Source organism: Gymnoscopelus microlampas (genome assembly GCF_963454915.1).
Source record: "Gymnoscopelus microlampas genome assembly, chromosome: 24".
In the NCBI taxonomy this organism is placed as follows: Eukaryota; Metazoa; Chordata; class Actinopteri; order Myctophiformes; family Myctophidae; genus Gymnoscopelus; species Gymnoscopelus microlampas.
Genome location: NC_139961.1, coordinates 6,893,513 through 6,917,059, shown reverse-complemented (window position 1 = coordinate 6,917,059; position 23,547 = coordinate 6,893,513). Strand labels below are relative to the sequence as shown.

Genomic DNA, 23,547 nt, shown 5'->3' with positions numbered 1-23,547 from the left:
AAATTTTGAGTACTTTTTCCACCACTGGCAGAGAGTGTCTATAGGTGTCCGTCGTACGCATTTCCCCCTGAAACAATATTTTTCGACCAATCGCAACATTCGTTTCATTCACGGAGAATGTAAAGACATTTGAAAAGGGTCAACGTCATTTCCCTGGGCGGTACTTGCGCCAAATTCCGGTACTTCCATTTAGACACTCAAGCGGATAGGTTGGCCAGCGTGCTGGAACACAGGCTCTTTGTTTCTCCTCCATTTTCCTGAAAAGTAATGCTTTTGGACAGTATGAGGATTCTACCTGACAGCAACGATATTATATATTATACTTTAGGTGTAAAGTGGTTCAATCAGCCAGGGCACAGAGCACTGAGGTGCAAATGAAGCTATACTGCAAACTGTAGGCTTCAAATCACTGAGTTCTACATATGGTCTCTGTCGGGTGGAAACCTCATATGTCCAGAACCGTTACTGTTCAGGATTCAAATTCAAAAGCATCAAAAGCAGCAGATCTACAAGCTCGAAACGCGTCGCTTCGCGCCGCGTTTCGAGCTTGTAGATCTGCTACTTTTGCTGCTTTTGTGTGACGCTCGTAGCAGTGGTGGAAAAAGTACCCACGTGTCTTACTTAAGTACTAGTATCAATACTGCAATGTAGAAACACTCTGTTACGTAAAAGTCAGGAATTAAAAAATTACTTGAGTAAAGGTACAGAAGTATTGGTATCAAAATGTACTTAAAGTACCAAAAATAGACAGTACTCCATAAGCAGAATGTCCCATTTCACAAGTTTTCAAATGTATACAAATCTTTTGAAAATAGCCGATCTACAAGCTCACAACGCGTCGCATCGTGACACATTGTGAGCTTGTAGATCTGCTATTTTCAAATGGCCGAAATGTAAATAGGGCTAAAGTGGTTAATGTATGTTTTGTAATAATAATAGAAATCTACAAAGTAAGTTTTCAAATAATTGTAGTGGAGTAAAATCATAATGTTTGCCTCTGAGATGCAGTGGAGTAGAAGGAAAAGTACTGACATTTGGAAATACTCCAGTAAAGTAAAACTATCACAAAATTGTACTTATGTACTTAGTTACTTTACACCACTGTGGTGTAGTATGATCAAATAGGGCACAGATTTACGACAAAAACACAAAAAAAGTTAGAATCTGGAGATATGAGGTTTGGATGCGTTGCAGCCTTACAGAGCAGAGACTATTACAGCCTGTCAGGGTGGATCAGTAAAAGTGAGTTAAGTTTTTTTTGCGCTTTACAGACACATTAACCTTAAAAAATGAAACAGTCTCTGTTGGGGGCTGGCTGTGGTATAATTTGATCAAAATGAGAGGAATTCTGTGGGCTTGGCCGCGGTGATTTGATTTCATTATATCTATAAGAGAGCTCTGGACAGCATGGGGGCGGGGCGCAGGGCATGCTGCTGCAGAGACACATGAATTTATCTGTGGTGAAAAGAAAATTTACTTAAGTAAAAGTATCAATACTGCAATGTAGAAATACTCTATTAAGACCTGAGGCCGACTCCACAAAATGTCTTCTAAATCCTAACAGTAGGCCTATTCTGAAAAACCTATGTTACTATATCAGTGGTTCTCAAACTTTTTCATGTCAAGGACCCCCACAATTATGTATTTGGCTGCGGACCCCCATCTCAAAATATGTTTTTATCCCAGGGACCCCCCAGAAGCAAAGATTTGAGTTACAAATGTTCGCTTTAAAGATATATATTCAAAGATTAGCAACATTTTTCACGATTTTTCAAAAATAGCAGATCTACAAGCTCATAGCGCGGCACTCGGTGCCGCGCTATGAGCTTGTAGATCTGCTGTTTTTGAATAGCCAAAAAATCTAAAAATGACATAGATTCGTTCTCGGTCTTAATGGGTTAAGTAAAAGTATCAATACTGCAATTTAAGAAATACTATGTTACAAGTGAAAGTCCGGAGTTAAAAATTTACTTGAGTAAAAATACAAAAGTATTGGTATCAACATGTACTTACAAGTACCAAAAAGTAGAAAGTACTCATTGTGGAGAATGTCCCATTTCACAAGTGTTCAAATGTTTAAAATGTAGGCCTACCAAAAAATGTTTTGAAAATAGCAGATCTACAAGCTGTGTCGCATCACATCGCGACAAATTGTGAGCTTATGTAGATCGGCTATTTTCAAATGGATGTAGGGGTTAAGTGGATAATGTATGTTTTGTAAAGTGACTAGTAACTAAAGTTTCCATATAATCGTCGTGGAGTAAAAGTACAATATTTGCCTCCGAGATGCAGTGGTGTAGAAGTGCTGAAAACTGGAAATACTCTCAAAATTGTACTTGAGTACAGTACTTGAGTAAATGTACTTAGTTACTTTACACTACTGGTTTCTGAAGCTTAGAAGCGTATTGGAAGCAACTCACAGATATTTGTGTCAGAACCAGATGGCCTGAACCCCCATTAATTCAATTTCCTGTCGGGGTGGGGGGGGGGGGGGGGGGGGGGGGGGTGGGGGGGGTAGATGTAACTGCTGCCTTGTTCCATTGCCCTCCGGCTCATTCTCAAGACATCTCTGTGTTTTTATTCCGTTATTTAGTTCTTTTCAAGCAGCCCAGGCCTGGCTTCAGGACATTGTCGCATGGCCAGTGGTGGATAAAGTATACTCAAATGTTTTACTTAAGTAAAAGTATCAATACCGCAATGTAAGAAGTACTCCGTTACGAGTAAAAGTCGGGAATTCAAAATTGACTTGAGTAACAGTACAAAAGTATTGGTGTCAACAGGTAGGTACGTAGAGTATCAAAAGTAGAAAGTACTCATTATGCAGAATGTCTCATTTCACAAGTTTTTGAAATGCATAAAATGTCAAAAAATCATTTGAAAATAGCTGATCTACAAGCTCACAATGCGTCGCATGGCGACACATTGTGAGCTTGTAGATCGGCTATTTTCAAATGGCCGAAATGTAGGCTATGTAATATGTTTTAAAATAATAGTCAAAATCTACAAAGTAACTAACGTTTTCAAATAGTTGTAGTGGAGTAAAAGTACAATATTTGCCTGACATGTAGTGTAGAAGAAAATTGGAAATACTCCAGTAGTAAAGTAAAAGTACCTCAACACTGTACTTAAGTACAGTACTTGAGTAAATGTACCTAGTTACTTTACACCGCTGCGTATGGCTTGTATATAGCTCCCGGTTCCCCCAAAATGTAGATTAATCACCCTCTCACTCTCATAACACTGGTTGCCACTCACACAGCCCAGGCTGGATCCATTATTAAAAACCTCAGCCCTGACCATCGCTGGCTTCTCTCTGATATCAAATATGAATGAAAGGGCCCTACATGAATAAAATAAGTGGCATCCCGCTAATAGAGTCAAAGTACACGCCAATCTCTGAGAGGGCACGAGTTTGAGACTATATGAAGCATTCTTGCCACCCTGCTTGCCCACTGTCAGTGGTGTAAAGTAACTACTCGCACACAGGACTGTGTAAGCATGAGTGTGCTCGTGTAACTGTACATTGGTGGAGAGTAACTAGGTACATTTTCTTCAGTAAGGTTCTTTAAGTACAGTTTTGAGGTACTTTTACTTCACTGGAGTATTTCCAATTGTCAGTACTTTTACTTCTACTCCACGTACATCTCAGAGGCAAATATTGTACTTTTACTCCACTACAATTATTTGAAAACTTGAGTTACTAGTTACTTTGCAGATATACATTATCATTTTATAAAACATACATTAACACTTTAGCCCTATTTTATACCTAGGCTATTTGAAAATAGCCGATCTACAAACTCACAACTCGTCGGATCGCGACGCGTTGTGAGCTTGTATATTCTGATGCCAATACTTGTATACCTATAACCAAACCTCACTTTCATCCTCTAAGTCTTAGCCTTTGTTTTAGCCTTTTTAATGTTTCCTTTTGTTTTCTTTTCTCCTAATAAAATTGTTTTTAAGCTGTTTTGTAAAGCGACTTTGGGTACTAGAAAAGCGCTATATAAGTCTGATGTATTATTATTATTATTATTACTCTTACTCAAGTAACATTTTGAACACAGGCCTTTTACTTGTAACAGAATATTTCTTCATTGCAGTATATATTGACACTTTTACTCATTGAAACTGTTTTTCTCTCGCTCTGACTGCAGAGGAGCGTTTGTGTACGTTTTATAGAAGTTTGATATGAAAATGTAAAAACTTTCACGTCAAGGACCCCCACATTGATATGTATTTGATCGCGGACCCCCGTCTGAAAAGGTTTTGTGCCAGGGACCCCCAGTAGAGAAGGTTTATGTAAAAAAAAAAGATCAAGATTGTTCGAAATGTTCAAAAATAGCTAATGTATCTGTTTTTTTTTTTAATAGCCAACGTATAAATGGATGAAGTGGTTAAAATGAGGGTGGTTCTGTATTAACACATGTTGCTGGGGACCCCCTGCGGGTGCCCAGTGTATAAAGGTGGACATAGGCACAGTAGCGTGACCACTCAACATCTGGGAGCCCATAAAAGATGACCCTAAAAAAACAGGGATTCCCAAAAACTTTTTCAGAGCCAAGCACCCCCATAATTAGGTCATCTTCATTATTCCCCGAAAAAGACCTCCGTGTAAGGTCGAAACGCTGGTTTCATATTAAAATATGTTTTTTTAATAAGCTTACGAGCTGTGCGACCTCTCATATTTTTTTTTTGTTGAGGACCCCCATAAAGAGATAGCCTTTAGCTGTAGTTAAAATAGCCAATTTATGAGCTGGTGAAAGAAGTTGAGAATAAGGACGAAAAAAAAGGGGAGCTGGGTTGAAAGCGGCACAATAATTAAATGTTATGAATTTAATTTGAGATATTATAGGCTATATTTGTTGTTGTTGTTTCTCACTTACTTTCTAATAGGCCCCCTTTGCACAACCCAGAGCCACCACTTTGAAAATAATGTGTCCTCAATTTATATATTTCTGGTACATAAACAACTACAGTACCAGTGGTGGAAAAAGTAATCACATGTTTTACTTAAAAGTATCAATACTGCAATGTAGAAATACTCTGTTACAAGTAGGTCCGGAATTCAATTTTTCAAATGAATAAAAATCATTTGAAAATAGCAGATCTACCAGCTCACAATACGTCGTATCGCGACGCATTGTGAGCTTGTAGATCTGCTGTTTTCAAATGGCCGAAATGCATATAGGGCTGAAGTGGTTAATGCATGTTTTGTAATAATAATCTAAATCTAAAAAGTAACTGAGTAACTCAAGTTTTCAAATAATTGTAGTGGAGTAAGAGAGTACAATATTTGCCTCTGAGATGTACGTGGAGTAGAATCAAAAGTACTGACAATTGGGAAATACTCCAGTGAAGTAAAAGTACCACAAAACTGTACTTAAAGAACCTTACTGAAGAAAATGTACCTAGTTACTCTCCACCAATGTACAGTTACACGAGCACACTCAAGCTTACACAGCCCTGTGTGCGAGTGGCTTTCATGTGTATATCTGCGTCGACACCCCTTGCTATATCGTGGAGCACAATGGCGTCGCCTCTTGTGTACATGGCCATTATCGTCACCCAAAACGCAAACAACAGTAGCTGAGACTAATCTGTGAGGTTACGCGGAAAGGGCTTTAACACATTCAATACGGGAACGCATATTACAAATGTCTTCTAAATCCTAACAGTTTTCTGAAAAACCTATACGTTGCTATGTCAGTGGTTCTCAAACCTTTTTCATGTCAAGGACCCCCAGAATGATATGTATTTGGCCGACGATTCCCATCTCAAAATATTGTATCCCAGGGACCCCCCAGAAGCAAAGATTTGAGTTAAAAACGTTTGCTTTAAAAAATATATATATTCAAAGATTTGCACTCATCTTCACGTTTTTTCAAAAAATAGCAGATCTACAAGCTCATAGCGCGGCACTCGGTGCCGCGCTATGAGCTTGTATATCTGCTATTTTTTTGAATAGCCAAGTATAAAATAATGGTTTTAAGTGGTTACACAGTGGTTCCCGGTTTAAGTGGTTTAATGGAGGAAACAACGTTTGAAACTGAGTCTAGGCTTATACAGTACTTTGTGGATACCGTGACGGTGTGGCTATAAGTACATTTTATGCTTCAGAACTCTCACTAAGAAAATAAGCTTATTACCGTCGTAAAGGGAAGGGAGAGAGCGAAAAAGAAAAGAAGAAAAAGGAAACCCCAGACAAACATTCCACGAGCGCAGCGCGCGCACACACACACACACACACACACACAGAGTCACGCATGAATTCATCGTCAATGGCGCGGCTCTAGCACGTGTCACTTGAAGATTAGAGCGTTGGTTCTTTGTACGCTGACATGGGGATGGGAAATGGGCTCCTATTATTGAATAATAACTGTCTTTGAAACAACATAAATGAGGTATTTTTTGTGTGCCATTGATGTGCGCGCATCATTGATTTTTTTTTTAAAGTACGTCAATGGTTTGGCTTGTTCCCGGGTTCCAGAAAAAAAGGAAAAAATTAACTCTCTCCGCTTGGATAATGGGTAAAATAATGGACTACGTTCACACAAGGCCTTCCTAGTCTTTACCCGACCATCCAAAAAGCGTTGACGTAATGTCACACTCACCCATACCACAGCTAGGACACACTGTTACACAATACATGCTAATGGTAGCCATTAGCACACGGACGCCGGGGGAACCGCTCGAGGCACCGAACCTGCTCATCAAGAGCATTTACGGCAGTTGTTCTCAAATTGGGGTTCCGGGGACCCCCAGGGGTGCTTGAGGGGGTTCCAAATTGACCCTTATGTGTCTGTAACTCTGAGAGTGTACAAATGGAACCAAATGGACCCTAACAGGTCCATTTGGTTCCATATGTACACTCTCAGTGTTAAAGTAACACGGATGATGATGCTACAGTGTAGATTGGGACCCCCAATAAATTAAAATGGTTGAGTCCCTGCCATAACTTTCTCAAATGGGGGTCCGTGGGCTATTATGTGTCAATTTTGGGGTCCTTGACGCAAACAAGTTTGAGAACCACTGATTTACGGGCCTGTGAGTCTCAGAGAGTGTGCAAACGGAACCAAAATGGATCCACTTGCACACTCTCTGAGTTCAATTATTATCACAGAGAATTCACTGTAGATTAAGATACAAATGTTATCAAATGGGGGGTCCGTAGCCAACACATATCAAACTGGGGGTCTTGTCAATCGGCTATTTTCAGCGAAAGCTTTCCCCACAACAGAAAAGACACTAGTACAGAGCCCAGCTTCACCCAGCTGATGGCCTGTGAGCTTGTCTTGTAGATCTGCTATTTTCACTAGTTTGAGTCCCAGGTAGATGTAAAATGTATCTCTCAGGTCTCAAGCTAAAAGGTTTGGGCACAACTCGTCTATTTTACATGTTGAGCCCACTCAAACTACAAGACAACAGTGTTCTGACCCAGCCACAGTCAAACTACAAGACAACAGTGTTCTGACCCAGCCACAGTCAAACTACAAGACAACAGTGTTTTGACACAGCCACAGTCAAACTACAAGACAACAGTGTTCTGACCCAGCCACAGTCAAACTACAAGACAACAGTGTTCTGACCCAGCCACAGTCAAACTACAAGACAACAGTGTTTTGACCCAGCTACAGTCAAACTACAAGACAACATTACAGCATATCATTCCAACAGGCGACACAGACAATGTATCCATTCAGTCTCGTGTCCAGTTTCCCTTCAACTAACCCTGTGGCAACATAATACACTTCTTATTGATCCACTCTATTTATGCTATAGTGGTTTTACACACGCGCGCACGCACGCACGCACGCACGCACGCACACACACACACACACACACACACACACACACACACACACACACACACACACACACACACACACACACACACACACACACACACACACACACACACACACACACACACACACACACGCCCGCGCTTCCAATACCGCAATGATGTCATTGTTTATGAATGCAACTGCAACTCACTTATAATGAGTTGTCAGCCAAGTAAGAAGAGTGATTTTCAAACTTGTTTTCATTTCAAGGACTCCCCAACGTACAGTACTATGCATTAGGCCAGTGCATGGTTCAAACACATTTTCAGGACATGAACTGGGGACACCACCCTGCATGACAATCACTTGGAATTGTAGGAGTTGAGGCAATACAGTACATACAAAATAAAAATGAAAAACATTTGAAATCTTGCTTAGAAAAAAAAGAGGAAACTGCCTCGTGATGATGTCACTGGTAGGTGGGTTTCTGAAGTGTCCACATCCCTCCTATGAGACACAGACCGAGAAGGATTTTTAAAAGAAACTGCCGATCTACAAGCTCACAACGCGTCGCGTTGTGAGCTTGTAGATCAGCACATTTTCGGTAGCTGGTCTGCGAATCAGGCATTACGGCACCGTCACGTTCCGCCCCCAAAATACATGTTAGTCGACTAAATCAAAGGTAGATTGAAGTCGCCTAAAATCGTATGATATTTAGTCAACTGAAACGAGACTAAAAGCAAAAACATTTCAGATCACTTAAATGTGACAAAAACTAAATTGTATCAAAATGTGCTGCTGTACTTGGCCAGCCCCCCCGATATGAAAGACCCACAGACTCTGACACAGTGCTCAGCCCCGTTATGTCTTTGATTTGCACGGCCGGGCGCTTCCTAATTAATATTAGACGGCTGAAAATTGCTAAATTGTAGGGGTAACAACGTGATCCATTTATCACCATGGGTGTGTTTTTAGGTTAGGTTTCATGTTGGGCCGTCCTTCAAGGCGTGTAGAGGTGGCGGTTCTCAAAGTATAAGGTCCCAGGGACCCCCATGGAGTCCTTGAGTGGGTCCCATGATGGGGTCCCCAGCTAAATTATAGTTGATATAATAATACATTCAATTTAACCACTTTAATACTTTGATACGTAAATAGGATATTTGAAGAAAAAAATGCAGATCTACAGGCCCACAATGCGTCGCATTACGATGCGTTGTGCGCTTGTAGATCGGCTATTTAAAAAAAAAAAAGAATGTTAATACAGTATCAAAATAATTTTAACCACTTTAACCATTATTTTATACATTGGCTATTAAAACAATAGCAGATATACAAACTTCGTGCCATGAGCTTGTACATCTGCTATTTTTGAACATCTAAAATAAATCTTTAAAGTATTGGACAATTTTACATTTTTGTAACATCCATGTTCTCTTCTGGGGGTCCGTGGCACAAAAAAACATTTCCGATGGCGGGGGCCACAGCCAAATACATATCAATGTGTGGGTCCTTGGCACAAAAAGGTTTGAGAACCACTGGTTTAGAGCAGTGGTTCTCAAACCTTTTCATCTGAAGGACCCCCAAAATGATATGTATTTGGCTGTGGACCCCCAACCCAAAATATGTTGTTCCAGGGACCCCCCAGAAGCAAAGATTTGAGTCACAAATATTCCCTTTAAAAAACAAATACACAAAAAAAAATCATAAATGTTCAAGATTTTTCAAAAATAGCAGATCTACAAGTTATGCTATGAGCTTGTAGATCTGCTATTTTTGAATAGCCAAAATATACAATAATGGTTACAGTGGTTAAAATGATTGTGACTCTATATTAACTTATTTAGCAGGGGACCCCCTGGTAGCCCCCCCCAAGGACCCCTGGGGGTCCCCGTACCCCACTTTGAGAACCACTGGTCTATAGTACACAGCGCTTCTCCTCTGGCTGTGAGTGAGGAGACGGTGAACAGTGTCCACAGTCCACACTCTTAATGATTACATGAGCGTGTCTGTGTGAATACCAATGAGAGATATGCTGTCATTGGTCTGTGTGAATACCAATGAGAGAGATGCTGTCATTGGTCTGTGTGAATACCAATGAGAGAGATGCTGTCATTGGTCTGTGTGAATACCAATGAGAGAGATGCTGTCATTTGCATCGCAATTATATTGAAATGATCCTGTCCGAGTGAGAGGCTCGGAACCGCCGCAGGTAATAATGACTGTGTGTGTGTGTGTGTGTGTGTGTGTGTGTGTGTGTGTGTGTGTGTGTGTGTGTGTGTGTGTGTGTGTGTGTGTGTGTGTGTGTGTGTGTGTGTGTGTGTGTGTGTGTGTCTCAGTGGTGCAAGTAAGTACATGTACTCAAGTAGGCTACTGTACTTACGTACAATTATGAGGTATTTGTACTTTACTTGAGCATTTCCAATTTCCAATACTTCCACTCCACTACATCTCAAAGGCAAATATTGTACTTTTACTCCACTACAATTATTTGAAAACGTTAGTTACTAGTTATATTGTACATTTTGATTATTATTACAAAACATACATTAACCACTTCAGCCCTATATACATATTTCAGCCATTTGAAAATAGCAGATCTACATCTGATCTGCTGTTTTCAAAAGAGTTTTATACATTTGAAAACTTGTGAAATGGCACATTCTGCATAATGAGTACTTTTACTTTTGATACATTTTGATACCAAGACCTTTATACCTTCACTCCAATACATTTTTAATTCCGGACCTTTACTTGTAACAGACTATTTCTACACTGCAGTATTGATACTTTTACTCTCGTAAAACCAAACAATATCCATGAATTCAAGTCTCCATGGGGTGACTAATCCATAGAAAGCAACACACACACACACACACACACACACACACACACACACACACACACACACACACACACACACACACACACGTTTTACACAAACTTTAAAGGGATAATTCACCCCCGACATGACTTCTTTTCTATGTCGATTAGTCACCCCATGGAGACTTGAATTCATGGATACGTTGATGTTCTTGTCTAAGCTAATAATTGACTTAATTGATTGAATAAATGACGAGCAGTGGGTTCCGGTAGGAGACACAAAGAGTCTCCTTTGTGTCTCCTACCGGAACTGCTGCCTACTGGTCCGCTGGTCATCGAACTATTGTCTTAGGAATGAGACAAAAACAAAAAAAATATCCATTAATTCAAGTCTCCATGGTGTGACTGATCGATAGAAAAAAAGTTTTTTTTCTGGTAAACTATACCTTTAACCAACAGTGAAAACCAGCCGATCTCCAAGCATGGAGATATGGGCTGTTTTCATCGTATGACAAAGTAGAAAATAGTGATTTAAAATGGCTAAGGACTGTACTGTTGATAAGATGCAACCTTCACAGAGTTTGAGGCGTGGGAGGCAATAGAGAATAGAGTCACGATTTCAAGATTCAAGAGGGTTTATATGTCAGTCAAGCAGAGAAATGTTGGTGTGAAATGTAACGCACAAACTGTGCTGACAAAATAATAAGAAGAGACGAATAAAGATGACAACAAAATAAAGTTGTGTTGGGGGGGGGGATCTGGATTAATATATTTCTAATTTATGTGATGTAGCTTTGCAGATGTTTTGAGGTTTGGAGGTACCTGACGGTAAATCGTTGCTCTCGTTATCCCACGATTTTGTAACCCTTATTTTTCACCCGGTGCCAATTTTCTAAGTGATCCTGGGCACTACACTCCCCTCACCAGCCTAGGGAGGCCAGGGCCGAGCTCATGCCTCCTTCAATGCATGAGAGCCAACTGACCTTCTTGTCACCTGACAGGGGGGAGTTTCCCTGGTTGGACGTAGCGTGTGGAAGGAACACGTTATTCCAACCAGTTCCTTTCCCCTCCATCAGGCCCCCCGGCTGTCATGGGGGAGGCGGTATAGTGACCAGGATTACTACATGTTTTTGTGAGGGTATCAACTACCCTGGGAGACACGGGGAGAACATGCAAACTCCACACAGAGAGGTGTCCTAACAGTTTTTTGAAAACAAATATTTTGTTCCAGGGACCCCCCCAGAAGCAGTTACAAATGTTCGCTTTAAAAACATAATGTATTCATAGATTTGCACACATTTTACACGATTTTTCAAAAATAGCAGATCTACAAGCTCGTAGCGCGGCACTCGGTGCCGCGCTACGAGCTTGTAGATCTGCTATTTTTGAATTGCCAAGAAATCTAAATAAATGACACAGATGCTTTCCAGGTCTCAATGGGTAAATGAATGTGAATCCATCATATTATTATCAAACGATGTTTAAAACAAACAAATAAACAGAGACATCTAGACAACAGCGGCGCTAGGTGCTGTCAAAGTAATCAATGGAGCCGTCAACGCGGTGGCATCAGGAGACAAACCCATCGGCACTTCAACAGACATTGATTGATGAGACAAGTGGCTTAAATTATGTATGTGGAGAGCCAACTTCCCTAAGCCTCTCATCACGTTGCATGGAAGGCTTTCTCAAACAAACAAACAAACACAGTTTAACCGTTCAATCCGAGAACGCTGTGTCATTTCAGATTTTAGCTAAAACCATTATTTTTATACTTTGGCTATTCAAAAATAGCAGATCTACAAGCTCAAGCTGGTAGATCTACTATTTTTGAAAAATATTGAACATTTGTGCAAATCTTTGAATTCTTGATATATCTTTTGAAACAATCTTTTTTAACTCAAATATTTGCTTCTGGGGGTCCCTGGATATAACATATTTTGATGTGGATAGGCGGCCAAAAACTTGGGGGCCCTTCACAAGAAAATTTTGAGCACCACTGATATAGCAACAATAGTTTTTTTTTTCAGAAAAATGTAGACATTTGTGGTGACATTTGACAGTTACAAATGTTTGCTTTAAATATATATATATATTTGCACAAATTCGCATGATTTTTCAAAAATAGCAGATCTACAAGCTCATAGCACGGCACTCGGTGCCGCGCTATGAGCTTGTAGATCTGCTATTTTTGAATAGCCAAAGAAATCTAAAAATGACACAGATGCGTTCCAGGATTGAATAGTTTAAACCCCAGCATTCATGGGGGTAACATCCTATATTAAAATTGGCCAAATGGGAGGGCGGGCCAGCTGGTGGACCACCAAAGCCGGTCACTATGACTCAGACATAACCATACACAGAGGCCAGCCAGCCATAGTAAATGCCCATATATGGGCATTTGCTGATGACATCAGGGATCTCCACATTATGGGCATAAAAGGGACAAGGACTGACAGAGAAACAGATCTCTATATATGAGCATATTGGTCGGATCAGCAGTGCAACGTAGGTCTGAGGTGTGAGGATCGCGTAGAGCAGTGGTTCTCAACCGGTGGTCCGGGGACCAGAAGTGGTCCTTGAGAGGGTTCCAGGTGGTCCCCAGCTAAATGATGGAGAGTTGGTAACCAAATGACCGTTATAGATCTTTAACTCTTGAGAATGTAAAAGTTTATGCTCTCAAGAGTTAAATTGTTAAACATCTGCATTACTTCATTAAATAATTGTTATTTTGATCAACGTTTGCCTGTTAGCTGTCCTATTGGTACCAACATCAATACAGCATGGAATTGTGGACACAATCGTATCCAATGACAACAAAATATTTGAATTCTTGGGTCTGAGAGGCTAAATCTCATCAAATGAAGGTCCATGGCTCAAATGGCGAATAAATAATGGCCCTTGATATGAAAAGGGTTGAAAACCACTGGCGTAGAGGACCGAACTCTAGGTAAGAGGTGAGGGCCGCATAGCAGCCTGAACTCTAGATGTGAGGGCCGCGTAGCAGCCCGAACTCTAGATGTGAGGGCCGCGTAGTGGCCTGAACCTCCCAGCCAAAAAATAGCCGATCTATTGCCTTGCAGTTAAGCTATTTTTGGTGAAAAGAATAAGTGTAGACGGGAAAAAAGCGTCCCAATACAGAGCCAACTCAGGTCCAGTTCATACTAAGTCTAGAGGGTTCAAAAGAGGGCGTCCTCGATTCATCTCTCTCTCAGCTAAGTGGTCCTTGGCCTGAAAACTGTTGAAGACGGCCGTAGCAGTTTTAGTTGGTGGAATATTTCCAGTCATGTCCCTCGATTTTAGTGGCGATGCTCTTTAGTAATCAACAAGACCTCCCCCCCCCGCCCCACCCCCCACCCAAGCCCAACGCCAACAGTGTTAGAGCAGGAAGCGGCCCATTAGTTCAGTGATTTAATGAAACGCCCTGGAGGAACGGTTCTTAACCCATTAACACATTCCCTGCCAGAGGGGTTTTTCAGAAAAGGTTCCCTCAGTGCCAGGGATTTTGACCATTCTGACTAATATTTGAGGACACACAGGACATTTTGTGCTATGACTATGAACACATAGAATATCTCAAAATAAAGCTTAGAATCTCTTCTTTCATCTGAAAGAAAAAGTGAGTTTCTAGCATGTTCTGTTCTTTAGCTAGAGGTAGTTGAATACAGCTTGCCTTCACCAAAAAATGTCATTTTTTTCTTAGATTCAGAGATATAAGCGATTTAGTAAAATAAACACGTTTAGAGTCATAAAAATCTTTGAGGACACACAGAACATTTTGTGCTAGGACTATGAACACATGGAATATCTCAAAATAAAGCTTAGAATCTCTTCTTTCATCTGAAAGAAAAAGTGAGTTTATAGCATGTTCTGTTTTTTAGCTAGAGGTAGTTGAATACAGCTTGTTTTCACCAAAAACTGTCCTTTGTTCTTGGATTCAGAGTTTTAGTGAAAGAAACACGTTTAGACATAAAAAATGATTTCAAGTCTTTGACGTTTATTTTTCACCTTCATTGACATCAGTCATGTAAACAATACTTTATAAAAATAAAAAAAATAAAAAAACTGCTTTAGATTCAGAGATATAAGCGATTTAGTAAAATAAACACGTTTAGAGTCATAAAAATCTTTGGGGACACACAGAATGTTTTGTGCTAGGACTATGAACACATGGAATATCTCAAAATAAAGCTTAGAATCTCTTCTTTCATCTGGGAAAAAAGTAAGTTTATAGCATGTTCTGTTTTTTAGCTAGAGGTAGTTGCATACAGCTTTCTCTTGGATTCAGAGTTTTAGTGAAAGAAACACGTTTAGACATAAAAAATGATTTCAAGTCTTTGACGTTTATTTTTCGCCTTCATTGACATCAGTCATGTAAACAATACTTTATTTTAAAAAAACTGCTTTTGAACACATTTTATCACATGGCATATCAAGTGCAACACAGCTCAAAGTCTTTCTTTTCAAAGTAATAAAGAGAGAGAGTGTGTGTGTGTGTGTGTGTGTGTGTGTGTGTGGGGGGGGGTGTGTGTGTGTGTGTGTGCTCAATTGTTACAGGGTTATATTGCAGAGATTGCTATTGTAGAGGTTGTCCATCCACAATCGGTATCCTTCACCTGGAAGGCCTCCTAGCAGGTAGGTGACGGTATCCGGGATGGAACACTTGATGCCACAGTCTGGCTTCATGTTGTGAAGATAGCCAGTCGTTGAGTCACAGAGCATATAAGATTTGATGCCATACTTATCGGGTCTTTAGAAGGAGTGTCATTGAAGTGAAGATTGCTCCAAATCAACTGGAAGCGGTTCCTGCTCATGGTCCTGCCGAAGAATGGTGTTACTAGGTTCTCATCGGTTGACCAGTAGTGTGAAAGCTCAGGTTTGGAAACAAGCCCAGACAGAAACAGCAGCCCCAGGAAACGCTTCAGCTCTACAACGGTCAATGCTGTCCAACGCTTTCCTCTGGCATGTGGCTTCTCTGAAAGTCTCTGCTTAGCATATGAGTTGGTTTGGTTGCATATCTCCTGGAGCAGAACATCAGGCAGGAGTAGCTGTAGAAAGTCGGCAGGGCTGTCGGATAGCTGTAAATATACATACACAAAATACCAATTTAGACTTTTAGCAAACACTCGTATCCAGACAGAGCGACTAAAAATAGCAGATCTACAAACTCACAAAGAGCTTGTAGATCTGCTATTTTTATAAGGCACCGACAATAGAACATAGTAAATATATAGCCTACATTATCATAATTCATAATCAGACAGAGTGTGTTGGTGGTGCTACAGTGTTGTGTGTGAATCTATAGTCAGTCCAATTCAGATCAACACACAGGGGGGCTGTGTGCACATGCATCCCCCTCCAAAAAAAAGAATAAAAAGAGCAGATCTACAAACTCACAACGAGCTTGTAGATCTGCTATTTGTTATGGCACCACACACATGCATGATAAATATATAGCCTACATGTACCATTGTTTTGTGGGGTTTTAGCAATTGTATAAGGCATCACACAATAGAACATAGTAAATATATAGGCTACATTATCATCCTTCATAATCAGTGTCCCCATGCTACAGTGTTGTGTGTGAATCTACTGTCAGTCCAATTCAGATCAAAGAGGATTTTGAAAAGTTTTGTTGACATGAACTGGACATTTTTTATGGCACCACACACATGCATGGTAAATATATAGGCTACATGTACCATTGTTCTGTGGGGTTTTAGCAATTTTGTATTCCTGTGTACAAGTGTCATACAGAAAAAGTTCTTACCTCTGCTAGATGGTCTGGCCAGGGTTGTCCGGCCATCCTCCACATCCTCAACCATGTCAAAGTCTGAAATGAAATATCAAATACTTGGTAAATATTATGAAGATCAAATCAATTTAGGTATTTAGCAAACACTCTTATCCAGACAGAGTGACTTACAATAAAGCACACCTGCCTACTCCCCCATAAAAATAGCAGATCTACAAACTCACAACGAGCTTGTAGATCTGCTATTTTTATAGACAAGGTCAGAGGAGAGTGCTTTGTGCACCTGCATCCCCCTACAAAAAAAAGAATAAAAATAGCAGCCATCTACAAGCTCACAAGCTTGTGGATCTGCTATTTTTATGAGGCATCACTCACCAGCACAGTAAATATATAGGCTAACATCATAATCAGAGACGGTGTCCCCATGCTACTCTGTGTGTGTGTGTGTGTGTGTGTGTGTGTGTGTGTGTGTGTGTGTGTGTGTGTGTGTGTGTGTGTGTGTGTGTGTGTGTGTGTCTCTTATAACTTATAAGCAGACCTGGCAACAACTTCTCGTGTCTAGTCCACCAAACACACACAATAAAACACAATAAAAAATAATCTTACCACTGCTGAAGTGAGCTCCGGGCTCCGGACGGGTCCTGCCGCTCCGACGAACACCATCGGTCGGTACCGCGGCAGTAGATGGGCCCGCTGCGGCCGTAGTAGAGGTCGCCCCCACTAACTGTTGCTCGTCCTCCCCGTCCACCGGAGTAGATGGGCCCGTTGCGGGCGTAGTAGAGGTCGCCCCCACTAACTGTTGCTCGTCCTCCCCGTCCACCGGAGTAGATGGGCCCAATCCCAGTAACTGGCGTAACCGCTTCTTATCGTCCACAAGCGGCGCTGGTTGTGCCCCAGTAGCCCGAGTCATCAACGACTCCAACAGTGTCTGCTGGCGTAGCGAACCGGTCACTTGTTTGGCGCCCCTGTTTGAGTTTTTTTTGCCCTCATATTATCACAGAGAGAGACAGTATTATCTTATACTACGCTATATCTGATCTCCTCTTTTCTTTTCTTCTCCTCTCCCGATCACTATAACTGACCTCTCCTCTCCTCTCTGCTCCGCTCTCCGACCACACCAAATGATCTCTCCTCTTCTCCCCGATAACTACAAGCTTTTCTCCTCTCTCTCCGACCACACTACACCAAATGATCTCCTCTCCTCTCCTCTCCTCTCCTCTCCTCTCCTCTCTCGACTGAAATAAAACTAAAAACTAAAAAACTAAAACTAAACTAAAGACACTCAAACGCTCACACTTTCTAACACACACTCTCTCACACACACACACACACACACACACACACACACACACACACACACACACACACACACACACACACACACACACACACACACACACACACACACACACACACACTCTCAATCACTAACTGACTCACAAACTGTCTCACACACTGACTGACCTGTCTCAAAAATAATTTTAACTCTATTGCTGTTACCAACCCCCACTCTTTTCACTCCGATCACCGTCACTCTCTGTCTCTCTCAAATGTTTGGGCGCAATGGCCGATGCTGCACTACCGTCTCCATTTTGTCACATTTGGGCAAACAGCTGTTTGTGATCAGCTGACTGATCACGTGTTTTTTCGGTTAACCCCTTCATCTACAGGTCCAATATTAACGCACAGGCTGCGCAACAGTGTAATATACAGTAAATCAATGAAAAAACACATTCACGGTTTAAACCGTGAATGAGCCCGTGGCAGGTAAAGGGGTACATTTTGATTCACGAGTAGAACCGTGGATAGTAGGTAATGTGTTAAGACCGAGAACGCATTGGTGTCATTTTTTTAATTTCTTTGGCTATTCAAAAATAGCAGATATACAAGCTCATAGTGCAGCACAGAGTGCAGCACTTCAAGCTTGTAGATCTGCTATTCTTTTTGAAAAATCTTGACAATTTGTGCAAATCTTTGAACATATGTATGTTTTTTAAAGCGAACATTTTTAACTCAAATCTTTGCTTCTGGGGGATTCTACAAATGTTTTCTAAATACTAACCTATCCTTCTTGAAAAAAACTTATGTTGCTATAATATCAGTGTTTCTCAAACTTTTTTCATTGTCAAGGACCCCCAAAAAGATATGTATTTGGCCTCATCGCGGACCCCCATCTCAAAATATGTTGTTCCAGGGACCCCCCAGAAGCAAAGATTTGAGTAACAAATGTTCGCTTAAAAAAATATATATATCCAAAGATTTGCACAAATGTTCACGATTTAAAAAAAAAAATAGCAGATCTACAAGCTCATAGCGCTATGAGCTTATAGATCTGCTTTTTTTGAATAGCCAAATAAAATAAAAAAATACACAAAGATTTGCACACATTTTTACGATTTTCCCAAAAAATAGCAGATCTGCAAGTTCATAGCGCGGCACTCGGTGCCGCGCTATGAACTTGTAGATCTGCTATTTTTGAATAGCCAAAAGAAATCTTAAAATAACACACAGATGCGTTCCCGGTCTTAATGGGTTAAGCCGCTCTCCCGTAGGCCCTCGGGCGGCTATTGGAAACGGAAACCAACAGAACGGGCGGAGAGGCAACAATGCTATAATGAGCGAATGTGTACGAGATCGAAACGCCAGCCATAATCCCCCCTCCTTAGACCTTACTCTTATACATAAATTAAATATCAATAGTTAGATGGCCCCGCTAAACACACTGTTTACACTGTGTGTGTGTGTGTGTGTGCATTTGATCCTCGCATTCTCTGGCTGACTATACTGTACCAGGCAAAGTGTTTGTCCATTCCACATAATAATAACAATTATGGTTCAATGTGTGGTGGAAGAAGTGCTCAGATTATAGTTTTACTCAGGAGCGGAGCACTTCACCCATTTGCAACCTCATCTTCATATCGTTGCTGTCGGGCCCAGAAACCTCTTATCTCCATATATATATTTTTTTAAATGCAGATCTACAAGCTCATAGCGTGGCTTGTAGATCTGCATTTATTTTTTTTAACATGATTTTTTTTTTTACAAATCTTTGAATATAAATATTTTTAAGCGAACATTTGTAACTCAAATCTTTGCTTTTCTGGGGGTCTTAAATGGTTAAGGACTGTACTGTTTACTAAAATGCAACCTTCACCAGAGTTTGGAGCGTGGGAGGCTGAGAATAGAGTCACGATTTCAAGACTCAAGAGGGGTTTATCTGTCAGTCAAGCAGGGAAATGTTGGTGTGAAATGTTACCGCAAGAACTGTGCTACTCAGATGGTTTTCCCGAATGTGTAAAAGTTGATGTAATGCGATGTAAAAGCATTATCAAAGAATTTAAATACATCTGCAATGCAACTAGTAATAGAAACAAAATGAAATAGACCAGTAAAGTAACAAATATCTGAAAATTGTACTTGAGTACAGTACATGTACTTATAGTTACTTTCTACCACTGCTGTTTATCCATTGAAAATGATAACAGTGACAGTGCATTGAGTGAAAAGTGAAAATGATAACAGTGATGGTGCATTGAGGGAAAAGTAAAAATGATAACAGTGACAGTGCATTGAGGGAAAAGTGAAAATGATAACAGTGACAGTGCATTGAGTGAGACAGATGCTCCAGCTAACTGCTGCTTGTTGAGTGTCCTTCTGCTAACATTGACCCTATGTGATGAATGGATGCATGACATGTATCATAGCAACGTGGTGGATGGATGGATGGACACAATGAGCTTTACACATTATGTGGTTTATTTAATACGCCATTATCAATGTGATAACACAGTCAAACATGATGTACACATCAGTCTGAAAAAAAACAAGGGAAAAAATGATTGTGATTTGATCTATTGATCTATCTATCTATCTATCTATCTATCTATCTATCTATCTATCTATCTATCTATCTCGCTCTGTCAGGTTGGGTAATACCAACCTCCAGGACATCCCCAATACAAAGAAACAAATCTGGGGTAACAGGGCCTTGACTTGCATTCCCTAATTATAATCCCCATTTTCTACAATTTGTTTCTATACCTCTAACTAGTATGTTTTCCTAATAATGTTGTTTTCTAGTTTGTTTCTGTAAAGCGACTTTGAGTACTCAGAAAAGTGCTGTATAAATTGTATGTATGTATCATTATTATTTGTATTATTATTATTATTATTATTATTATTATCTATAGGAATGTGTGTCTGCGTACCTGTCTTTCTCAATGTCATAGCAATAATTTTAAAAATGACTGCCATCACAGACTGGCCTGCAGGTACTCTCAATCTGTAAAAACGAAATCCTTTACGGGGTAAAATGTTACACTGGGACTTAAAGTAACACTTCCAGGGGGTCATATCCACCGACTGTGTACGCCAGCAGTACAGTGCATGTGCATGTACAGCAGTGCATACACTGACACATGCACCACTGCATATGAAACTTCAGTACAATGTTGAGGTATTTTTACTTTACTGAAGTATTTCCCATTTTCAATACTTTTACTTCTACTCCACTACATCTCAAAGGCAAATATTATACTTTTACTCCGCTACAATTATTTGAAAACTTTATACTAGTTACTTTGTAGATTTTGATTATTATTACAAAACATACATCACCAACTTAAGCCTGATATACATTTCAGCCATTTGATAGTAGCAGATCTACAAGCTCACAATGCGTAGCATTGCGACGCATTGTGAGCTTGTAGATCGTCTATTGTGAGCTTGTAGATCGTCTATTTTCAAAAGATTTTTATACATTTGAAAACTTAATGGGACATTCTACATAATGAGTACCTTCTACTTTTAGTACTATTTTGATATCAATACTTTTACTCAAGTACATTTTTAATTCTGGACTTTGACTAGTATGAGTATGTCTACATTGCAGGATTGATACTTTTATCTAAGTAAAACAAAACAAAAAAGTACTTTTTCCACCACTGCAGTGCATGCACAGTAGCAGCCTAAAACAAAAGAATCATGTTATAATTTGGGTTTGACATTCTAAGCAGGACACTCTTCATCTGTAAAGGTTAACATGATTAATATGATTTTCATTTGTCAATACTTGTTGGCACTTTGAACCGGATAAGCCCTGATTTATGCTCTGTTTGTACGACAGAGTCCTTAATCATATAATGGATTTATAAGATGATTTGTTTGAGTCTTTGTTTTTTTTTGTGTGTGCGATAAACACATAACTCGCTCTTGATTCAAACACGTCAGACCTCTTTAACGAGAGTTAAGTGCTATTATCATTCCCCATAAATAATAAGTGTTTGTGCCTGGCTCCTTCAGATGTGTTGACACGCTGTCACAGAACACACACACACACAAACACACACACACACACACACACACACACACACACACACACACACACACACACACACACACACCTATATTTGCGAGGAACTAAACATTTTAGGACAGAATTGAAAATGTAAAAACAATAGCCAGAACAATATCAGATCTACAACACGGTGAGAGCTTGTAGATCTGCTTTTTTGCAGTGTGTGACATCGTACAAGTAGAAAACAAAGACTCCCACAACCCCTAAAACTAACCTCTAAATCCTAACCTGAATATTTTCCTAATACATTTTAACCATGAAACCACCATTTTACTTGTGAGGACCATGGGAACAAGTATAGTATAACTCAACGCACACACGCGCGCGCGCAACGCATTGTGAGCTTGTAGATCTGCTATATTCAAATGGCCAAAATGTAGGCCTATATAGGGCTGAAGTGGTTAATGTAAGTTTTGTAATAATAATCAAAATCCACAAAGTAACTAGTAACTAAAGTTTTCAAATAATTGTAGTGGAGTAAAAGTACAATATTTGCCTCCGAGATGTAGTGGAGTAGAAGTAAAAGTATTGAAAACTGGAAATACTCCAGTAAAGTAAAACATACCTCAAAATTGTACAGTACAGTACTTGAGTAAATGTACTTAGTTACTTTAAACCACTGCACACACCATTATAATGTCTCAATCTCAATCAGTCAGCTGGTGAAGAACAGACAGCGCTCTTCCATAGTGAATCCCTGGGGTCCCATTTGACCAGTGAAGCTGTGATAGTCATCATAATCACCATGGAGCCCTTCCATCCATCAGGAACCATGTCATGTATGAAGAGACGTCAGCCCTACACCGCTGTCTCCTGAAGCCAGGGACGTGCACAGACAGACTCTAGGTGGTGCTCCAGCACCTGCTCTTTGCCCTCTTGACCAGAAGTGCCCTTTTGAAAAAGGGTTTACAGCAGGGGACTTCAACAGGGGGTCTGGGACCCCTAGGGGGTCCTCAGAGTTACTACAGGGGGTCCGCCAAATCTTTATGTGATATGATTTTTCTTTTTACCATAACCACTCGAAACCTAGCATCCCTTTTCTGAGGAGAACTTTAGCCAAAAATAGTAGATCTACAAGCCCACAACGCCTCGCGCTGTAGCTTGTAGATCTGCTATTTTTGGCAAAGAGGTATAGGTGTAGAGGGAAAAAAGAGCAGACCAAGTAAACAAAAAAAAGTATAATTTACTTGAGCACCTGCCCCTCAAAATGTCTGTGCACGCCACTGCCTGAAGCACTGCATGCTTCTCAAACACGTTCTCATGTCAAGGACCCCCAAATCAATATGTATTTTTTTTGGCCGCATGCAGACCCCCCCCAACCCATCTGACAACGTTTTGTGCCATGGGACCCCCCCCCCCCATACAAGATTTGTGCTGTTAAAATGTTTCAAAGATATTCCAAATGTATTTTTTTTTTGCAGGGGGGATTTGTTTGAAGACAGACGATCTACAAGGTCACAACAACGCATAATATTTTATTTCAAATACCCGATATAAAGTGATTAAATAGAATGTTGATGCTACAGTATATTAGCTGATTTTCCTCCTAAATGATCCAGGTGGGTCATCTCCCTCCACCAATCGACAGTTGTCTCCTAACGCCCCTCCCCAGTGGCGCAGCCAGAACGCTAGTATAGGCTGGGCCTAGGCAGGAGCGGGTGGGCACAACCCGTGCGCAAAAATGTGCGGTCATTAGGCGGATTTTGGGCGTTTTTTGTGACTTTATTTCGGTTTTCGGGTTAGGGTTAGGTTAGGGTTATTTCATTCTTATTTTTGCCTGATTTTACTGTTTTTTTATTTTTAAAAAAAATATTAAAAAATCTAAAAAA

The 23,547-nt window shown here is 40.3% G+C and overlaps 1 protein-coding gene across 1 annotated transcript; it reads right to left on the bottom strand.

Annotated features, from left to right (window-relative positions):
• Nucleotides 1–15,315: 15,315 nt before the first annotated feature.
• Nucleotides 15,316–18,071, bottom strand: LOC311040790 (uncharacterized protein). Its single transcript, XM_084051152.1, has 3 exons — nucleotides 16,969–18,071; nucleotides 16,378–16,440; nucleotides 15,316–15,685 (listed from the first exon to the last, which is right to left on the bottom strand). Exons 1-3 carry the CDS (start codon nucleotides 17,270–17,272, stop codon nucleotides 15,642–15,644), a joined length of 411 nt encoding a protein of 136 aa, XP_083907278.1. The 5' UTR covers nucleotides 17,273–18,071; the 3' UTR covers nucleotides 15,316–15,641.
• Between the last annotated feature and the right edge of the window lie 5,476 nt (nucleotides 18,072–23,547).

What these genes read in the sequence shown, in the direction of transcription:
- LOC311040790 (XM_084051152.1), bottom strand. Translation starts at nt 17,272, where the DNA reads ATGACTCGGGCTACTGGGGCACAACCAGCGCCGCTTGTGGACGATAAG. An exon ending in CGGAGCTCACTTCAGCAGTG is followed by an intron (nt 16,441 to 16,968) that starts GTAAGATTATTT and finishes ATTTCATTTCAG; the next exon opens with ACTTTGACATGGTTGAGGAT. An exon ending in GGCCAGACCATCTAGCAGAG is followed by an intron (nt 15,686 to 16,377) that starts GTAAGAACTTTT and finishes GTATATTTACAG; the next exon opens with CTATCCGACAGCCCTGCCGA.